The sequence below is a fragment of the Eptatretus burgeri genome, chromosome 13, assembly GCF_056783735.1.
Source record: "Eptatretus burgeri isolate ZD-2024b chromosome 13, Ebu_testis_v1, whole genome shotgun sequence".
Lineage (NCBI taxonomy): Eukaryota > Metazoa > Chordata > Myxini > Myxiniformes > Myxinidae > Eptatretus > Eptatretus burgeri.
The window spans coordinates 8,174,416-8,197,235 of record NC_140973.1 but is presented as its reverse complement, the minus strand read 5'-3'; the positions used below and the strand labels follow the sequence as shown (position 1 = coordinate 8,197,235).

The window sequence follows — 22,820 nt, the reverse complement described above, 5'->3', positions numbered from 1 at the left end:
GGTCGAAAAGGAAGAGGAAGAAGATTACAACCAAAAGATCGTGTTTTTTTGGTGGGGAGGTTGTTGCGCGGAGAGCATCCTTGTTGTTGTGCTGATTCGATCGTGTTCTTGATCGTGTCTTGGAGCCTTGCTGAGCCTCGTGCCTCACCTTGGTTGGCTCTGGGGTTCTGCTGACTCAGAGTACGGGGTCGAACGGCGGGCGGACCTGCCTCCCTCTCCTGCTCGCAACTTGGCGCCAGAACTGGTTCCCTGGCGGCTGTGAGCGGACTTGGGCCAGGACCAGGAGGTCGACAGCACCATGGTTTCTCCTGCCCCCCTGACGAGAGCAAGGCCAGCTCGTCCGACGTCGATCCAGGGACAGTTGCGTCCACACCACGGTCCAGCCTGACCACCAGAAATAGCTACTGTGTGTGTGTGTGTGTGTGTATGTATGTGTGCGTGCGTGCGTGCGTGCGTGTGTGTGTGTGTGTGTGTGCGTGCGTGCGCTTGGCGCCTTAGAGGGATTGAGATCTGTATATTCATTGGAATTGTCTGTTTTTCCCCACGCCCGATCCCACACCATCCCGTCGAATCGCCCCGGATCCCTCTTCTTGCCGAGTCTTGTTATTTCTGGTTAGTAATAAAAACAAATGAACATCATCAACTCAGTGAAAAGTGACTCGTGCCACCTTCCTCGTCCCGTTTGCGGTAGAGCGATTAGAACCGCCATGTTTGGGTTATAAACAAATAAACCGCCTCCATCGTTTCGGCTCATTCTACGTTGGCGGGACTGTTCAAGTCCCGTGGACGTCACAATATTTACTATCAATCATGTTGGGAGGGGGGCAAAGGACAGGGAGTAAGCTTGATACAGGGCTCCATCGTGGAAATGCCCTGCATCATCGTCCTCCATCCACAATCTTTGCAAGCAAGAAAACTTGTAATTTATTTTGTGTTATTGAAATTTATGTTTGCATGTCCATTGACCAGGGAATGACATGAGGAGATAAACAGCCATCGTGGGAGATTCTAATAATTTTGAAGGCCTTAGGTCTTTATAGCATTAGGATTCAAGGCAGGGGTGCCAGTGCAAACGCGAGAGCAGCACTCCATCGATGTGCGGACGAAGGCCTACTAAGTTTCTTTGTTTTTATCTCAACATCCTACTGATGAATGCTGTAGCAAATGGGATAACGGGCTTTATCCTTACAACGGGACGAGATGCTTCAGAACATTGTACTGGCTTCAGCAGTGGCACCTCCTTTGACATAATGAATTCCCTACCAGGAGTGCTCTCACTGCGTCCACAATTGGATTTGCTGACAAATGTTTTTCCATCACAGGTAGACTGAGCAACCTTGTCCCCATGGATTACTTCACAAGTCTACTGTTGTTGCATTCAATGGATTTATAACAGTAATTCCCTGTTGGGTTAAAGTCAATGGAACACATTCCTTGCTCTAAGCAACATTATCTGTTCTCGAAATAACTGGACATAATGAAGGTTTTTTATTTCCTCTTCTTCTTTATTCAACAGTTGGTGAGCTGTGCAGCTCGATGAGAAAACAACTGCGGTATGTTGTACGCGGAACACGTTCATAAAGCAAAATGGCATGCAGAACAATTCACTCGATGATTATTTTCTTAGGAAACGAAATTATACAAAGTGCTTCCCCTTCCCCTTCCCACAACTAATAGTTGGAAAAAAACAGAGAGAAGCATTTAAATAATGTAATATAAAACAATTTATGGAAAGATGCCGACTCGTACGTTCACACTCGGAACACGGTTTTACAATTGTGCATCACCACAAACCACACAAGTTATGCTGTAAATGTCCATTAATTTCCATTAAACTCAGGAATGAAATGCTCATTTGTATGTACCACTTGCAATGAGTGCGGGGATGATGGGTACACCATCCCTGCACAAAATCCCAAGCGATGTGTTGCAAAAACAAAGTTTTCTGTACAAGTCTGTTTCGAATAGGAATGCTAATTGCTCATAAAGATTAAGATGGCATATCATGATCAGGGAGGGAGTCAAAGAGTATGGGAATCAGTGTTGTCTTTCTAAGACATCCCTTGGGGTGGCGATGATTGAGATGTCTTTCGCTGAAGGGGAGAAGAGGAAAAAGGAGAGTTTCAGAAGTGGTGAAAAAAGTGGGGAAATGGAAGAAGAGGTTAAATATCCCGACCCCCTTCGGGTGACCCTTTGAAGCACGCGCTCGGTTCATCAGGCAATGTTAATATTCAAAACATGAAACCAAAAGTGAAAAAGTAATAATAACAAGATACCAAATGTGTTTGCAGAGGTTGTTCTCTTTTTCTTCCTCATGGTTAAATGTATGACCTGGTATCAGTCTTTGCCTCTGTCAAAAATGTGACAGACCTCGTAAACAGAATATTTTTTTTCATGAAATTCAATACAATATCCAAAATAAAACGACCGAGAGTGGAAGCTGGAAGATGGACGACGTGCGAGGAGATGTCCTTCCAGGTGCCGGATCCTCAAGAAATGCAGGATGTGCTGTCGGGACAGGGACAAGGGATGTGTGAAGATCTTATAGTAGTGAATCACATATTTTAAAGTATTATAGACTGTAATGAGGGCTGCTAGGATAGCTTGGAGGTACACATACTTGTCTCCGAGCCGTCTCGTCTGAATTCAAAAGTTGGCCCAACTATAACTGCCCCCTGGTGTATCCCATGGAAGGCGATTCATGTGTTTGTGCTGCATCCAGCAGCCGGTGGACGTGTCTGCCAGCATTGGGTGTTGGTGGACGTTAGCACAGTCTCTTTCTTGAAAAGTAGGCAAGTCATCACCGGAACCCTGAATGAATAACAAATTCCTGCTATCTTCAGTTTAAGGTCAGACCTGGCCAGCCGGTTCATGAAAGACGTGGGCCAAAATGTGAAAGACACCTCGCCTACCCCAGGTGGTGTGGTTATTTTATCATCTGTCCCGAGAATTGGAGCCATTAAAGTGGTAATAGATTGTAATGTAGGGCAAGAATGTACACCGACTGTCTTCTTTAACAGCCACTATTATTTCCAGTTTTGGGGTGGGTGGTGGATGCTTGGCCCAAGTTTTACACAAACCGGCGAGCCTGGTCTGACGTTCGACTCAGTAGCTTGGGCAGGAATTTGTAAGTTGTTCAGGGTGCCGGCAATAGCTCACATTTTCTTCGCGAAGGACACCGTGCAGTCTTTAACGTCCAGAAACTAATGTCGACAGACTGGACGCCCGAATTTAACATCCATCTGAGGAATGGAATTAATCTCTGTCCCTGCCTCTGAAACCACAATGACAGTATATAGCTGTGTCGGGATTCTAACCCAGGCTAGACACTAGACAGCTCAGAGAGGACTGGGCATACCTCCAGGCGATCCCGCCATCTCTTCCAAAGATATGTTCTTAAGTACAAGTTTTCTCTGGTCACATTTTTGAAGGCCATGGTTATGAGTTTATTTGAGTTTTAAGAATTTTCATGCTTTGAATACCATGATGACAAAATGTATTAAATCAAAGCCTTTTCATCCACAACAGTGGCTTGGTCTATTTCTATTGGAAAGAGCAATTCTTCTTTAAAAATGCATATATCATCTTCTATTACTAAAAGAAGTATTCATAAATGTGTGTGTGTGTGTGTGTGTGTGTGTGTGTGTGTGTGTGTGTGTGTGTGTGTGTGTGTGTGTGTGTGTGTGTGTGTGTGTGTGTGTGTGTGTGTGTGTGTGTGTGTGTGTGTGTGTGAGATGCTTCATTTTTAAGGGGTTCCTGCTGTTGTAGAATAATAAAGATAATACCATAGGAATGTAAACAATTGATTTACTTGGAACAACAATTAGTCTGTTTAATCATAAAAATCAAGCTTGGTGTTGGCTTAGTGGTTAGGGTGGTGGCTTGGGATCCTAGGGTCCTGAGTTCATGCCCCGTTGGCCCGCTGAATTAAAATACACCAGGAGGTTGACTCAGCCTGTCATCCTTCCGAGGTCGGCAAAACGAGTACCAGTATACTGGTAAGGGGGACACTGCATCAGCGGCATAGCTGCGTCCCAACCAATGATGCAACCAGCAGCCACAGGCTGCACTCGATAGAGAGAGATCATAAAAATCCATGTTTTAAAGCTCATCTTTCCTCGAGGGATGAGGAAGAGGCAGGACCTGGACTTTTAATGTTGTGGGTCCAATGGCACAACAAGAACCCTTCAGAATAAATACAGAATAAATACGTGATGGATACAGAAGGAGCACAAACAACCAGAGCCACGACAACAACAATGTGTTATGAAAGATCCTTTTTGTGTTTCACTTCATTTTACATCCTCATTCAGACTCACAGCTGGACATGTAATATGTTTGTGAAATACTGAACAATATACTGTGTTTTGATAATATCTGTCAGTGAAGTGATGGGTAGGCACACCGACTGGGCTACATATTAAATTGCCACAAAGGTCACACACAGCAGGGTCTGACTTAAGTGCTGTACCAAGTTATTTGGGCCAATTGCACAGCCTTGTCGAGTTGTGTTGACAGATTTAGTAAGAATTAATTGTGATAACAATTACTGTCACAGCTTGTTACAAAGGTTGGAAATTGCATCAATAACAGTCAAACGGAAAAGCCTTTGCAAAATCCTCGACCGTCATGATTTTTCGAAAGGTATAATAGCTCATGAGAAAGCAGAATCACAGGAAGAACTAGAAGGGCACGCGGTAGAGCACATACCTCCACCACGCAATGCCTGATCCAGGAGAACATATAGGGCCCAATAGATTTTTTTAAACATCATGCTCTATTTTTTTTGGCCCTATCTCTCAATGATGAAGAATCACTTTAAAGATTAAATAATTCTCATTTTCAGATCCGGATTCGGATTTTCACCAAAATTGAATCAATTCATGAACACCCTGGTATCCCCATGGCTTGAGGAACATGTGGGTGAAGTTTCCCCTCTATTTGTCAAGCCGTTCTGGAGAAGATTTTTCAATGTTTATTCTTCAAAAAAAAAAAAAATCAGACCTGCCAAAGCATGTGACCTACAGTATGACGTGGGGTTGACTGACTGTTAAATGAATACCAGGTGGGGTTGACTGCCTGTCATCCTTCCGAGGTCGGCAAAATGAGTGCCAGCTTGCTGGTATCCTGTGCCGGAGTGGCGACCTGTCCAGGATTTTACCCAATAGCCAAGGAGATTGCTTTAGCAGCACCAACGCTCTGCATCGAGTATGGTCCCAATGTATGGATGGAATAAGGCAATTGTATGTGTGTATGTTTGTTTGTATATGTATGTATACGTACGTCTACGTATGTGTGTGTGTACATATGTCTAATCATTATAGAATCGAAAACATCTGGGCCAATCTCCACCAAATTTTGCAGATGTGCTCGGGGTATTCAGGGTCAGGTCTTGGGCACCAAATAATTCCTGTCTCAAACTCACCCCCAAACCCCCTCCCTCTGTGTGCATAGGGAGATGACTTGCTATTTTCGCCTGTACATGGAGAATAGTACAAACGGCTTAACCACTAACTGACTAACCCCTACCAGAAAGAGCAGGAATTGACTCCATTGTTTTTTTTCGCTCCTGAAAAGAATGGGTGTTACTACTACAAAAAGGAGATCCATCCATCCATCCGTCATGCGAAGAAGCAGGACCTCAAGCATGGAGGGGGTACTGACACCATACTTCACTTACGGTGGGAGCGGGTAATATTGGTATTGTAAATGATTCCCAAATGAAGAATGAAACACCAATAATCTGAATTGGCTCCTTTCTGGCAGGTTTTGTTGTCGATTTAAATCTGTTTATATACCCTCAAACAGTTATAAACGAGACAAAAAAATATAATCTTCTGTTCACTTTTTTGTGATACCCACAACCATGAAAATTTACTTTTGACATGAGAATATGGTTATGGGAATGGATTGTTCATAAAAAGAAGAAGACCAGAAAGGAGCAGATGCTTTTCAACATAAATTTTGCTGACACCCATTAAAATAATCACAGATCACAATTAAATGCTGATAAAAAACAGCCATAGAGAAGGGGGCATAAAGTGAGGTGAGAGAAAAGAGAAAATCAGGTGAACGGAAAGAATAGGAGAGTAAAGAAGGGTAGTCAAGAAAGGGGCATGTGGGTGGGGGAGGACGTCAGTAAAAGGTAGGAGTAAAGCGAGTGGAGGAAAAGGGGATGTATAGAGCATGAAACAGAAGAGGAGGGAGGAATATGAAAGGGTCAAAATCCCCCCACTTTCATATTGTTGTGAGCGATATAACGTTTATTTATTTAAATGAGACTCAATCCAGCTAGGATATTAAAATTTCCATCATCTCACCAATACAGCCAGCCTCCTGCTGGTCTTGCTGCAGGCCAGTCTGGCAATCGAGGACTGCCCGACAATTGTAGGAACCTTTGGTGTTTAGGCACAATGGCCTGAAGCTCGGGCACGGTCGTGGCTTCTTGTGGCACTCATCCACATCTGCAAATCAAGAGTAAACGTGGCTGGAATTCCAATGGAATTGACAGAAATATAGAACACTGAATGATGCACAATAATTTTTTTTTTAATTCCCTTTTGTGTACTTTGTAATTAAATTAAAAACAAGACATTACGCCGTGATAATACAGACACTGCAGTAAAGTAGCCAGATCTCTCCGACTGTTCCTCGCTTTCTACCAGATTGCTTTGACCCATTGGTTTGACAGCTGGCCTGACTTCATCCACAATTAAACCTCAAAAAAAAAAAAAATCAAATCATATGTCCACCATTTTGGTCGCCACTTATAAGGCCGACAGCCTTAGGCTTTATGCCTCGAGTGTACATTTGAAGACTGAACGACGCGTCTTCTATGATGAAAGAAAGGTACGTTTCTTGTTTTTTTTTTGTTAAGGTAGATTTTAATTACAACCCCTGCAGAGGAAATGAGGTGATGTATATTTTGTTCTGGACCGATGAAGGTGGCGGTCCACTATCCACTGCCCAAAGAAAACGTTTGACCTATAAAACGACAGCAAAATAAATGGAAGGTTTTATGTAATTTTGGTTTTCACCCCCAGTTTTCAAGGCTGAAGAGTGTGCAAATACAGGATCTATAAACAAACTGTATTTCACATGTACATGGACATGTAATTAACATACTATGTGAAGTAAATAAACATAGATGGTAAGTTAGAGGCGACGAAAATGCGGGTTGATAGGAATCAAAAGCGGGTTTTATTTTATATATTTATTTCACTAAATGTGTTAAAAATTATTTTCAAGAGATTGTCAGCACAACGAACACACCAGAATACTGAGATAGCCATTTATTGATGAGTAATGATAAGGAGGTTCCAAGTAAGACAACTTCAAACTCTGTAAGATTGGGGTGACATGGTATTAAATATGTAATGATCGATGGAAGAATGTCCTTTTGCTTTTAGGAGTGGGAGGAGGGGAGCAGGAAAGGGAGGACAAACAAATAGTTAGGGTTCGGAAGGGGGGGGGACAAAGATGGCACAGAGTGGAGAGGGAGAGGTTGAGACTTTAGTGGGGTGGGAGCAGTCGTTGAGAACCTTTGGGGGAGGAGGGTTGAGGATTTCTGTGAGGGGGGGGAGAGAGTTTTAAGGCTTGGAGTGAGCAGGGGATTGAAGCCTTCTGGTTGTGGGAGGAGGGTTGAGGGCTTGGGGTTTGGAAGGGGGTGGGGTTATGACGGGGCTTGGAAGGGGGTGGGGTTATAACGGGGTTTGGGAGGTGGGGCAGGGAGTTGTGGACTTCAAATCACATTTTACATTGTTTGGATGTTCCGCGAGTGATGATGAAACGAACAGTATGTTGATGGGGTGTGAGTGCTAACGCTTCAGTCAAGCAAAGGAAGGCTTCCAATGGTGGTTAGCAAACCTCAATCAAAGTCCTGTTTGTTTCATCCATTCTTCTATCTGTCCACCGACGCAGATCGACAGTAGCTTTCACGAGAAAGACGAGTTCTTCATTCTATTATGATGTTATAGTTTGATGGTGAATACCATAATCAGTGTGAAATTATATATCCATGTATAGTTTACTTTATTACAACTTTAAAACCGAGCATTGAATAATGCAGAGCCTGAATGGGTTGCATAATTGCAGTACATATGAGAATGAATGATCGATATTAAAATAGACCTGCGTGCAAACTTACACACTAACATGCAGACTGATGACAATATGCTCACCTGTACCTTCAGGAACAGGTGAGGCGAGTTAGACTCAAATAACAAAGGAGGGCAATACAGTCCATGAAATTTGAGGTTTCTATAGAAGAGGAGACACAAACTTAAAAAGCTATTTTTTGAATACAGTGGAGGCTCAGTTTACTAAACAGATATGTTCTGTGGACAGTTATTACATGGAAAATTTTTATGCCAGACTCCACCAATGTCATACATTCACCCTTTCAATATATACACACATACGTACATACATTAACAGGATACCCCATAGCATAAAGCGTGCACGAGACCACCATAAATGACAAATACTCCATAGAAACAACATGCGGCATCACCCTTTCCTCCCTGTCCCCCCCCCCCCTTGTAATTAAAAAAAAAAACAAAACGGTAGGAATCAATATTATACTTTGGACAGTTCTTCCTGTAGTTCCTGTTTAACAATAGTAACACTTTATAAACTGGCCATAATGGAGTGTTTACTTATTACCTCACCAAAGGAGAGGGTATTGCATTCGGGTCCGTTTGTTTGTATGTCCGTTTGTTTGTTTGTTAATTGTCGGAATTCTTCGGATTTCGACAATTATGTTGGTGGGTTGTGTGTGTGTCTGTCTGTTTGTGTATTTGTTTACCCTGTAGCAGCCACACCGTTTCAGCGATCATGACCAAACTGGGTACAGACGTCAGACATAGTCCAACTTAGACACTTGTCGTTTTTGGTGAATCTCGGTCAAAGGTCAAGGTCACCGAAAAACCGAAATTCCTATTTTCGCAATAACGTCCGCTTAAATGGTCGTATCGACTTCAAACCAAATCCAAAATGTGCATCTTCCAATACTGCATCCAACCATATGTCTCATTGGGGTGTCACACCAACACCCTTCTTAGTGGTCGGGTCAAAAATTTCAAATTGCGATAAAAACGCCATTTCAAGTCCGATTGACTTCCAAGTTATGATCATGACCAAACTAAGTGCTATAACTCATTAAACAGTAGCACTCTCGACTTGTAAGAACCAAATTGATTTCCAGGTTTTTGTTTTTTCAGAGATCATGGAGATATGACAAAGTTATTCCGGCAATTCCTTGCTCAACGAGCAATTTCATTTGTTTGTTTGTCCGCACAGAACTTTCGTGTTTTTCTCCGCAACTGCTTGTCAGATTGAGACAAAATTTTCACCAAAGGTGCGACTACTTATGTAGAATGTTTTAATAATAATCATGACATAATATCTTCTCTGAAAATGCTTAACAAAAAAAATTGAAACTTGGCATTTGTTATCAACTCCCCTTGGGGTGCTTAACAGATCAATGTGAAACTTGTGATCCAAGCTCTTATTCGAGCTTCGACCTTGTATATTAAAGAAAAAATTTGTACATATGATCGACTTGTTTGTAGTTTGTAATTATATATTTATAGTTTGAATTTTTTTTTTTTCATATTCACCTTCATTGATGCAATTTAGCTTTAATGTGTACAAAAGTGGTCGTCAAACATCATAATAACCAATCAATAACCAATAAAGCTATGGATAATGGCAATGTATGTGACATAATAGGGTGCAAGGATGATACGGGTATATGGGCCATAATTTTGGGACTTTTGGGTCCTGGGGTACTTTTTGGGACTTCTATATCCAAGCTTCCCTCTTTCGGCTTTCCTCCTTCACTCTGCTCTATCATATCAAGCTTTCTCTCCGATCGCTCTATCTCCCTAATTGTTGTTGGTTCAACATCGACCCCCTTCCCTATCAACAGCGGTGTACCTCAGGGTTCCGTTCTGTCCCCAAAGCTCTTCCTTCATTTTATCAATGACCTTCTTTCTTCCACAAATAACCAAATGCACTCGTATGCTGATGACTCAACATTACATTCCTCCATGTCTTTCCCATCTGCCCCGTCTTCCCTCACTCGATATATATCTTGTTTCATCACAGCCACCTCTTTCAATTCGGATTTGGACAAGATCTCCCAGTGGGACAAATGTCATCAAGTTAAGTTTAATGCTTCAAAAATTCAATTTCTTCCCATCTCCCTCTCTCAAAAACTCCTCTCAACTCTCCAATCTCCTTTGAAAGCTCTACAATTAACCATGTGATACAATAAACCTACGAGGTATCACTCTAACATCAAATTTATCCTGGAATCCACACATTACTCAAATAGTTAAGTCTGCCTCGAAGAAATTAGGAGTCCTGTTCAGATGTTGATGATTCTTCTCCTCTGAACAGTTGCTCCAACTATATAAAGGATTGATTCGTCCTTGTATAGAGAACTGCTCTCACATCTGGGGAGGTTCCAGCTCCACATACTTACTGGACAGAATTGAATGCAGTTATTCGACTTGTCAACTCTGCCAATGTGACCTCAAAACTCGACCCACTCAAATTACGCCGCATAGTAGGCTCTCTTTCTCTTTTCTACAGATATTACTTCGGTTTCTGCTCGCAAGAACTTGCTGCTTGTGTACCTCCACCATTAGCGAGACCAAGGAATACTCGGCAAGCCACTTCATCACATGATTATTGTGTGGCCATTGGCATTTCAAGGGTGGGCCATTACGATGTTTGTTTCTTCCCGTCCACTGCCAAACTCTGGAACTCTTTACCTTGTCACATCTTCCCAAACACTTATGACTTTCACCTTTTGAAAAAGCAGATTTTTTACTTTCTCAAAAACTCTGAGTCGATTCTCTCTTTTCTTACTTTTCTATCCATGAAGTTCTTCTATTTAAGGCTTGGCCTTGTTGAGGACTATTCAGTCCGTGCCTGCAGCCTTCTACATAAAATAAAATAAAATAATAGCAGTGGGCTGTAATAGTAGCGTGTTCAGTTAACGATGGTATTTTTGTTCAGAATGAGCACGTGACGTGAGACTATGTGCTCTGCCAAGTGCCGTTCTAGTTAAAGTAATTAATTAAACTCTAAACTGAAAAGCCTGAGTAATTTGAGAAAAGGCAACCGGCCATCTTAATCGACATTCAGTTATTGTTGTATTTCAGTAATCTGAAGCAAATCTAGAAACACTTACTGCATGGAGAATCATTACATTGTATTTACATTTCATGCAATTACAAATATCTCACAAAAATGTATTATGTTTAATTAACCCTCATACATCCAAAGAGAGTGCAAATTTAGTTCATGTCTCCTTATAAAGTTTCATCCAATTAATTTTACTCTTGGAGCATCTTTCAGTGTGTGAAGTGATGACATAATTATTAAGACAGCTCACAATAACCTTTCACAAACAAACTATTACGCCAAAAGAATAAAACGGTTGGAGTTGGCTGCCATAAAGGATTACAAGGTGCTTACCTTTCAGCCTTTACACTTAGTCGGGCTCCATTGTAGGGTAAAACTAGAAACGTCAGCACCTTGTGATCCTTTATGGTGAATACTTCTCATAATTTTATCCTTGTGTTTTTATTCTCTTGTTCCACCAACAAAGACCACGAGCCTTTTGCTGTAATTAGCAACTATATTTTTTATTATTATGTCAAAAGCCATTAAATGAGCAAATAAAAAAGTGTCATACATTACAGGATGTTAAATAAAGTTCATTATATTTAGTTTGAATTATTTGTTAGCTTCGCTGACGGATTTCATCAAAAGGCAGCATGTTGTACTTTACAAACATTCTGCTCTATTCACTCCATCATTTGCTTGAGGGAGTCTTATATTTGCTTGGAAGTCAGCTGATGTCACCTTAATCAACAAAACTTTCTGCTTACTGTATATATGGCATGAGCAAATTCACTTCCAGTTAACTGCAAAGCTCAATGCTGGATGCTTTGGTTTGAACCTCGCTTAAAATGAGTTAATTTTCCCTTAAAATGTTTACATTTTCACTTAAAATGAGTGAAATGAAGCATTTTGAAAATATCGAATTATTCTCAGTCAGATTTCATCATCACCGCAATGCATAGTGTTAAGTTATTTTAACTTTCTTTATATAAAAAGAAGATGATTTGCAATACTGGAGGCATAATATGATACACATTTACACAGAGAGAATTGGAGTCTTCCACCCACCTTGAACCTCCTCTCCCGGATATGCTACCCAGACAGAAACTACACTTGGGGCACCCTTGGGAAACATACAAAAATTGGTTGGATTTGGTTTGGTAATTTTTTATTTTTGAAGCATACATAAACAAACAAATATACAAATTCACTTTTATAGCATAGATTATTGGGTTTTTACTCAAGAGGAGGAATTTTGGCAAAAAATGTACACACCAATCTCAGCAAAAAATTTTGAACATAAAAATATGCAAAAATGAAATGAAAAGAAAAACAAGCTCGTTTTCAAATACAAGCCGCTTAATACATCATTCTCCACTTAACCAATCATAGTATTTCCCCACCAGACCACATGGCGTATCCATTTACCTTTGCTCCAAAACACGGCACATCGAGCTTATTTAATCAGAGAATATCACAAATAAACTACATCCTTCTTTTCCAAATATGCTATGTTTCAGGAAGTAAACTTGCCTGAATAGAAGATAATGCCTTATCTAAAATAAGAAGATTTTTTTTATCTTACAGCAATAGACCAGAGATGGGACTGTTTATTTTTTCCAAACTGGTGATTTAAAAAATATGAATGAAGCCCCTGCACTGTGCTCCTATTCTCCAAGATGATAGTGAGGGATGCTGCTGCATAGTGAATCACCTCATTCAATAAAGCCAGCCTTCATGGGTGTTCTGGAATTCTGTTCATCAGCTTTAACTTGATCAAATACTAGAGACAATTTATTTACTTATAGCAAATACCACTAGTCACTTAGTTTATGGGAATACTAAGAGATGGGGGGGGGGAGAGAAAAAGAGGGGTGGGGGAGAGAGAGAGAACAGAAGTGAGGGGAGACAGAGAAGAGCAGGGGATGGGGAGGGAGGTGGGGGAAGCGAGAGAAAGGAGGGGAGAGTGAGGAGGGGGAGGTGGGGGAAAAAAGGTGTGAGGGTGAGGGGGAGAGCGAGGAAGGAGGGGGGTAGTAAGTGGGGAGCTAAGAAAGGGGGGGAGGAACAAGGTGAGATTGAGGAATGTTTGGGGCGGAGCGAGGAAGGGGGATGAGTGAAGATGGAGGTGGGTGCAAGAGAAAGAGAGGGAGGGGGAGAAAGAGAAGTGGAGAGAGAGAGAGGTGGGGGAGGGTTGGACAAAAAGAGAGAGAAAGGAGAGGGGGAAGGGGCATTAGCAAAGAGACCACACACATGCATATGAATATTTTACATACACACACATGGATATATGCACAAACATACAATATAAATGTGTGTGCATATATATATATATATATATATATATATATATATATATATATATATATGTATATGTGTATGAAAATATATATATATATATATATATGTATATGTGTATGAAAATATATATATATATATATATATATATATATATATATATATATATACATACACACACATAATATAAAGCTCTTTCTAACCGCTGACTCACTCACTCACTCACTCACTCACTGACGTATTAAAGATCGGGACCTTCCGGGTGTAGTGATGTCATGTAGAAAGCTGAAATTTTGCATACTGATGAATATCAAAGCCGACACACCGGAAACAAAAAACAAAAAACAGAACCATGAGAAAGCATCCGTAAATGAAAATATGAATAAATGAAAAAACATTAATGAAAAATTAAATGCAGGTGAGAAACCCGAGACGATGGGGGAAGTACAGTATGTTTGCTCATAGGTCATGGGCTACATATGGCTACCATGCACCCCCCCCCCCCAACATCTCAATTAACCTATGTTTTTCTGAATCCCCAGGATGGCATGAATAAGAAATTGAATGTTAACATTGAAAATATAGGGATGCACTTCCAGTTTTGACCCAATAACTAATGGTACCCTAAAAACCGCTAATCGCTGCTCCACGTTGGTCATGATTTATATGCCTCATCATATCAACTTGTAGAATGGCTCAATGAAGGTCAATGTTCACATGTGATATACCAAATAATAGCTGATGCTATTCTGCTTATTTTCATGTCTGATAAAGTTGTTACAATACATATTGCCTAAATCACAGTCGTTTGAATGAACATACCCCTATCCAGGGATATTCGCGCACTGTTTGACACTTTCATGTTTCACATTTTTTATTTTACTGATAAGTATGGCAAAGATAATCAATTTAAAAGTCATTCATAACATTCTAGTAGGCAACATAATTATTTTAATACCAATATTAGCCAGATACCTTGATAATAAGTTGCGAAATTACATTTTAAACTTTGTTGGTGTCTGCTGAAAGTTGGTCCAAACCCCACTTTCAAGAATGATTCTCGCACGTACATTGTAATTGTGTTATTATTATTTGTAATTTAGCACCAACAAAATAATCATTGCCTTGATGGGGACATGTAGTTATATAATTATAATCATGCAACACTCCTCTCATTAAAAAGCACATTTGAAATATCAATGTTCATACAAAGGTTTAATCAGAATCACTGTCTGAACTGTCTCCAGCAGGATAGTCTGTTCCTGCAGGAAGTGGACCATTATCATCTGATTCGTCCTCATCATCAGTCGGTGAACCTTCAACAATATCTATTAATTGTTGTGGAAGTACATCTCCGTCATACCATAACAGCTCCATTTTGCCATCAACCATTGTCCAACCATGGCCATCAGTAGCCAGAGGGATATCAGGATCAGTGAAATGCGCTCTCTTCCATATTCCAACCTGGTAATTCACTCTCCTGATATGTTGCTCAAACGATTTTCGGCATGGAGGTAGATTAGCCATATCAATGTTGTGTGAAGTTTTGATGTGTCATTATCTGTGTCACGTAACTGGCTCATCTTAAGGAAGCGTGCTTCATCAACTCTGCGCATGCGCGGCCTTTCGTAAATGGCACATGTGAACTCGTCAAGATCGTCTATGAGCTCTGTAGGTACATGCCAGGAGTCTCCCAGCCTAGCAAGCACTGGCACAAATTTGGGCATCTGCAATAGTTTCTTGAGAAGTTTCACTTTTCCTAATCTTTTGAAGGTGCTTGTGGAGTCGCATCCACTGTAACCATGGAGTGCCATCAGAGCTGTACAGTGTTGCTGGGTATAACCTCTTGACATATCACTCACATTTAGCAGTTTTTTTCTTGGTTCCAGTGCCAGTGTCAAACAAGATGGTGACATCACCGAGTGTGGGTGCATAGTGAAGAAGTATAAAGAATACATCAGTGTCCGGACTCTTCACCCTCAAGTACTTGTAACTCTGACTCCTACCATGTTTAAAATATAGGATGATACGCGAATCAGATTCCTCCTGGGTTGACTTGTGCGTGGGAATTTCTCTTCTATGTGTTGACAGACCATCATCAGATGTCAGGAGATATACAGTGCCTTCACAGATTACAGTCACTTGTCTTCCTTGTAGCTTCTTGTCATATGCATCTTGGCTCCAGAGTCGAGTGAGTAGTGCAATAAACTGTTGCTTGTTGACATCATTGCCCAAGAACAATTTCCAGTCAGATGGTTTGTTGGTGTTCTCCCCTTTGATAATCAGTTTTTCACCACAACCTCGTCTTAGTCGCTCCATTGCTTTCACAGAGTTAGGCATGTAGGAGTCTGTGCTGAACTCAACATCACCTATCGGTGGCATTATATCAAACACTTTGGAACATATCTGGCTAAAGTTTCCTGGTGTTACTTTCATGTAGTAGAATACAGCATTACCATCATGAATTACTAGCGTTTCACTTGATTGGGGTACCGCAGCATCCTCATGACCCTTTGTGAGATGATGCAATGCCTTAGACTTGTCCGTCTTTGCGAAGAAACCATCAGCAGTCCCTATACTGTATGGCACAGGAGTTAATGGGTATGTCATCAGTTCCTTAAGATCCAGTTGTACACCTTGGCTTTGGGATTTCATGAGGAGTTGGAAGGCGACATTTCCTTGTTGTTTGTACTGCGCAACTCTATTCATTGTTGTCTTTACCTTGCTTTTCTTACTCATGTCTCCTGGAGTCATTAGGTTCATGCACTTTACTGGCTCAAAGAAGTCCTTTCCAGTCTCCAGACGTGAAGCAATAAACACTTCCTTTGCCTCTCCACCTGCTTGTTCTGCACGGAGTACATCTTTCTGTACAGCTAATGATGCAGCAGCACCTGATGAGAGAATCAGCAGTTGATCTGGACTATCTACAGTGAACGGATTCAGGAACTCTCTACTGCCTCCATTGTTCTGCACACCAGCTTTTCACTTTTCAATACTTCTGCAGGACGTAAATCACGGTGTTTGATTCCTTCGGTGGATCCCGCCAACATATCGGCCATACTGAGCGTCGTGTTAACACCCAACGTTGGTAGGCATCATGATTGGTCAGAACACCTGACACACCAGCACCACTTCCACCTGCACTGCCATGGGATTTGGCATGACGCATGAATGTTTCCTCCATGGTTTTATCAATGGCACATTGATTTCCAGGAATGAAAGAATGAGCAACACTGATTGCACCTCTCTTCATCAACTCTGTGGCTCCTGGATGGGATATTTCGATATTTGCAATGAACAAAGAGAAGAATGTAAGATATCTGGCATATTTCTGGCCTCCAAAACTAAAGAATATGTCAGACATCAGATGAAGACAATGGGCGTAGAGAAGGAAGTCATTGTGCTTCACAGCATGTGTGAGTGTTAACACCAGCCAAACGTGGTCCATGTATGATACCCACAATTGAGCAGTTGTACCAAGGTTTCCTGTCTTGGAATCATCCTGATATTGCATAAATCCCTCGATGTACCTTTTCAACTCCTCATCTGCAAGTGCTGTATTCATGGTTTCCTCAGATGGGGTATATGTGATATCATGTAGAACCTTCTTTGATTGTTCTGTCAGAGATGCAAACACTTCAGCTTCGTTATGGCTTGCCAGATATTGTGAAAGAAGAAGTCTTTCAATTCTGCTTATTACAAAGTTTACAAAGCTTATTGCAATGTCTCTCGAGACATTCCAGCATGACTTTGTGGCAGTTCATTGCTCTGTCATAGTGTTTCCCTGACAGCACACCCTCGATGGAACCAGATACTATTAAGCCTGCTTCTAACAGTATGTCAGAGAGCCCTGATCCATTCATCTTCTTTCCAATCATCTTCATGTCAGCACATATCAGGTGGAACGTCCCAATGAGGATGATGTGCTTCTCGTACCTGACCTGGTTGTTACAAACGAGGGGATAAGCCTTCATACATACCCCCAAGTCAAACGTAGTGATGGTGTACCTCTGCTTGACTTCATTTGTGGCTTCTTCAGCATAACGTAAACACTCCTGTACTGTTTTATAGTCAGTAATGGGGCAAGCTATGACAGGGTAGTAGTCTATGGTGGTGAGAGTCTCGGGTCTCTTACCAGTCATTGAGATGAATCCTGTCCATCCAGGTACTTGTTGTGACATACAATTTTGTTGTCGTATCAGCATCCACAAGATGGGGTATGTTCGCTGCTCAATCGTTATCTGAAGACTCCTACGCTGGAAGACATTCAGATGATTGGATGTTTAGAGAGCGTTGTTTTGTTGTCATATTCCGTGGAATGGATGGTATTTCTACACGGGTACCTCCGTGGTCCTCTGGTCTCCCTTCTATATCCTGCAGCATGATACCATGGGCAGTGTGGATTGATCCCATTCCAGTGAGGTTATTTAGTAGTTGATCAAAGTTATCAAATTCAGAGTGAAAGACAGAAGGTGCATCTGGAGATCGGATGATTTGAGTTGACAACAAATTTGAAGTTTCATCCACAGCCTGTGCGAGAGCTGTTTCTAGTTCCAATGAAAATGAAGTTCTCTGAATGTCCCATTCGATTCAGTAAGGTGATCAGTCACTCACTCCTGAACAGATGGTGGAGTGTCATGCATATCAACATGTGTTTTGGGAGTTTCCACTCACCATTGGTAGCTGCTCGACAAATGTGTTGTCCTATTGAGTATACCAGTCGATGTGACTTAGATGTACGAGTGGTGGCTTTTCCACCTATGACATAGCTGAGAAATTTGTCGAGTTGTGATGGTACAATATCCTTCACATCTCCAAGATCTTGAGCAGTTGGTGGCCATTTTAGTTCATTGGACATAGCAAAACTGTCAAAAATCACCCGACGCAAGTATCTTCCAGCTTCTTGTATCATATCTGTCGAAGCTAGCTCGTATGCTAATCGGACTGCATTGTTCACGTCAATGTCAGAACTATATACTATATACAGTAGGACTGCATTTTTGCTGAGGAATACAGTTTGCAGACGGCCAATCTGTCCTTGTACTCTTCGTGTTTCTCAAGTTTAATTTTGAAGTTTTCTCCACGGAAGTTTGGATTTGCGAACTCTGTGAGTTCCAAGCTAGCTATGTATGTCTTGACAAGATCAGTTAGTTTCACCATCTTCTCGTCTCGTAGAACATCAGTGTCGATTACCTCACACACATCGTGAAATGCATGAATTATGAACCTCCGTCAGTTGAACTTGCTTATATTTGTTCTGGACATTGGTACTTCTCCACTTATCTGGCTTCTGTAGGTACTTTGTCCTGCACGACTTGTGAAATTTGGCTTCACATGCAAACAGATCCTGCCATCTAATCCGTGTGAGCAGTTTTTCGTCATTTGTCTTCTCGGCTATCTCTAAAATTGTTTGCCAACCATCAGAAATAAAGCTACTCATGCCCTCGGTAGTCCACGCCCCCTTGCTTTTAACTTTTTTCCTTCCTTCAGAATTGCAAAAAATACAGTCTGGTGCAAACAACATATGATCTGCTGAACTGCGTCTGCTTGGTCGGGAACATGGTGGTTCCCGTGAATCCGAGTGTGTAGCCAAACGATTGATGTTCATGGTGAAACGCTGATAACACACCCTGTGATAACCATGATGGTGATCTTTTATGACATCAGGAATAAGATTACACGTGTCCTTCATCTGGTGAACAGAACCTGCATGTTGGGCGAGTCTCTTATCACGAATCTCTTTCAATTTATCCAGTTTTTTGGAACCATTCTCATTTGCAGATAATTGTAGCAATGGTCCATATTGTAATCCTGGGACATGCACAATACACACTAGCGAACTATAATCTTGGCCACCCTTTGATCGCTTTGGGGGAGGCGCATTCTTGTCACCGAAGTCTGATGAATTAGACATCATTCAGGTGCAATCTGAAAATAGAAAAACAAGAAAGAATTGTCGAATAAAATCAAAGTGGAAATATTTACTTGTCAAGCTTAATTAATTGTTCTTTGAGTACTAGATTCTGTCATATAAAACAAAACTTATCAGTAAAATAAAAAATGTGAAACATGAAAGTGTCAGTCAGTGCGCGAATATCCCTGGATAGGGGTATGCTCATTCAAATGACTGTGATTTAGGCAATATGTATTGTAACAACTTGTCAGACATAGGAAAATAAGCAGAATAGCATCAGCTATTATTTGGTATATCACATGTGACCATTGACCTTCATTGAGCCATTCTACAAGTTGATATGATGAGGCATATAAATCATGACCAACGTGGAGCAGCGATTAGCTGTTTTTAGGGTACCATTAGTTATAGGGTCAAAACCGGAAGTGCATCCCTATATTTTCAATGTTAACATTCGATTTCTTATTCAGCACATCCAGGGGATTCAGAAAAACATAGGTTCATTGAGATGTGGGGGGGGGTGCATGGTAGCCACAATTAGCCCATGGCCTATCACACAATGTGTAAGCATACCACGTGTGTGTGTGTGTGTGTGTGTGTGTGTGTGTGTGTGTGTGTGTGTGTGTGTGTGTGTGTGTGTGTGTGTGTGTGTGTGTGTGTGTGTGTGTGTGTGTGTGTGTGTGTGTGTGTGTGTATACATGTATATGTATATCTTCTTCTTCATTCGGCTGCTCCCGTTAGGGGTCGCCACAGCGGATCATCCGTATGATCCGCATTGTGATTTGGCACAGATTTTACGCCAGATGCCCTTCCTGACGCAACCCTGGTCGCCTCTTACGACACAGGGATATGGTACACCTATTTTAACCGGGGTATACACCGGCCCCAGTGTACTCATTTGCCGACCTCGGAAGGATGCCAGGCTGAGTCAACCCCCTGGTGTATTAATTCAGTGGCCCAACGGGGTTTGAACTCAGGACCTTTTGGATCCCAAGCCGCTGCCCAAACCACTGCGCCAACACCAGGCTTGTATATGTATATATGTGTATGTGTATGTATATATATATATATATATATATATATATATATATATATATATATATATATATACATATACATATACATATACAGTAGACTAGGCGTAAGTCGTCACCATCGGGACCGAGAAAAAAGTGACGACTTAGAAATGTGACGACTTGCGCGTATGCGAACATTCATGATGGCTGTGGGGTGAAGGATGAAGTCGCGCGTGGCCTGGACATGTACGTGTGAGAGCCGGCTATTGTACCAAAAGGAAAACACAATCCTCGGGGCATAGGTGGGGGTTCATTGGTGAGTTGGAAAGTGGTCAAGCAAAGATGGAATTCATGAATCAGTTTATCAAAAGTAAAGATAATGAACAACTGTAAGACAACAACTTCGCCTGCTTATCACCATGATGGGATTGACCAACGAACCCCAGAGACTTTTCTGGCAGCATCTGCCAGAAAAGCACAGTCTCATCGTCATTGTACACGTCCCGAGGCTGATACCTTTCCAAGATGTCTTTCAATTTGCCATCCTTCCAGTGGTGCACCACTGCCGAATCCACGCTGCCTGATTCGCCGCACTTCTTGACCTTGCCGATTCCCCACCTCACTTTGAATCTGTCTATCCAGTGCATCGGCAAGGTCTCGGCATCATCATGCCCAAGGTCCGCAGCGAATTTACGTGCCTTCAGCAGCAACATTTCACCGTCCAACCGAATATTTGGCTGAGCCGACATTTGCCGAAACCAGATGATGAGCACGTCATCGACATCTTCAAAGGACACACATTTCACGCGTTTCACACTTACCACCGGCCTCGCGATCTTCTCCACTTGTCCAAACATCGTGCCCTTATTCTTCAAGATATCGTTCAATGTCTGCTGTTTGATGTCCAACTTCTCAGCCATGGCTGTTTTCTTCATCAGTGGGTTTGCCTCACAAAACTGGATAATGTCGTATTTTTCTTGGTAGGTTTTAGTTGTAAGCTTACGCTTAGTCGCCATTGTCCTGCCTGCAGTGTGATCAACGTGTGTACGCAGTTATAAATAGCCTATCATTGGCGGTGTAAACCAATGAGCGAGCATCACGATTCCATGAAATCGGGATTCTCACGAGGCAGCAGTTCCATGTGACGAGTTAGGAGTGGTAATTTACTTGAGTTTCCATTGCGTGGGAACGGACAACATCTGATGACTTAGACGAAGCGACGACTTAGAGATGACGACTTACAGAGGGATGACCCTTTATTCATAGGGACTTAACATGAGATAAATTCGGGACTTTTTGACGCTGCCGACTTAGGCGAAGTGATGAGTTACACGCTGCCGACTTACGCCTAGTCCACTGTATATATATATATATATATATATATATATATATATATATATATATATATATATATATATATATATATATATATATATATATATATATATATATATATATATATATATATATATATATATATATATATATATATATATATAGCCCCAGAGCAGGTGTGGCGAACCGATGATGAGCAACCTGCTGCAGAGAAGCGACCAGACCGAGGTGACTCTGAAACGAAGCAGGTATGTGGCCACATGCATACAGGGTGCGGACGATGAGCTTAAGGTAGAAATTGAATTTTATGTTAATGAAGAGACTCTGTCCGATGGGGTGCACGAATGCGTGACCCCTGAATGTGTGTGTGGAATGCCTGTGAATGAATGCTGTGAGCCCACAGTCCAGACTACAGCACCAGTGTGTGCTGCTAAGGCCAAAATATGTGTGGGTGCTCACGTGGCGTTCGGGAATGTAATCCTGGAGTGCGAGGCGGTTGGTCAGTGTGCAGGCAAGGTTGAAGGTGTGGAATGCGAACACTAAGCCTTGGAATGTGTGGAGCCTGCTGTGTGTGGGAGTCCTGAGCGTGGAATGATTGTTGATATAGGAAGTCGGTTGGAGGTGCAAGGGGAAATAGAAATGCCACTAGCACAGAACTTGACACGGGACAAAAACCATAATGGACAGCTCCGCATGGGTTCTTACAGAGTTAGAGGTGCTGCATCCAGGAGCAGGCTTTAGAAATTGGATATTAATTTCTCTACCAGCCTCACAGGAATTTTGGGGTAGAGCGCAGATGAGTAGCAAGTGGCACTGGTGTATGTCTCTGGATCATCCAGATGGTCATTGGCAAACTTCAGACGGGCCTGGACATGCGCTGGCTTGAGCAGAGGGACCTTGCATGCGCTGCAGGATTTTAATCCATCACGGCGTAGTGTGTTACTTATGGTTTTCTTTGATACTGTGGTCCCAGCTCTCTTCAGGTCATTGACCAGGTCCTGCCGTGTAGTTTGGGCTGATCCCTCACCTTTCTCATGATCATTGAGGCTCCACGAGGTGAGATCTTGCATGGAGCCCCAGACCGAGGGAGATTGACTGTTATCTTGAACTTCTTCCATTTT

The 22,820-nt window shown here is 41.8% G+C and overlaps 1 protein-coding gene and 2 pseudogenes across 4 annotated transcripts in view; all 3 read right to left on the bottom strand.

Moving 5' to 3' along the window:
* Nucleotides 1-1,484: 1,484 nt before the first annotated feature.
* LOC147013780 (cartilage acidic protein 1-like) overlaps nucleotides 1,485-22,820 on the bottom strand; it is a 348,068-nt gene continuing 326,732 nt past the window's right edge. For all 4 annotated transcript variants that reach the window (XR_015050513.1, XM_085851004.1, XM_085851003.1 and 1 more), the window contains 2 exons: nucleotides 6,321-6,464; nucleotides 1,485-2,508 (listed from right to left, as the gene is read on the bottom strand). Coding sequence is in view for 3 of the 4 variants with exons in the window: in XM_085851004.1 (XP_085707130.1) it covers nucleotides 2,402-2,508; nucleotides 6,321-6,464 (251 nt within the window). In the remaining variant the exon portion in view is untranslated. The remainder of the gene's footprint in view (nucleotides 2,509-6,320; nucleotides 6,465-22,820) is intronic.
* Nucleotides 13,620-17,983, bottom strand: LOC147013783 (uncharacterized; annotated as a pseudogene).
* On the bottom strand, nucleotides 18,032-19,800 carry LOC147013782 (uncharacterized; annotated as a pseudogene).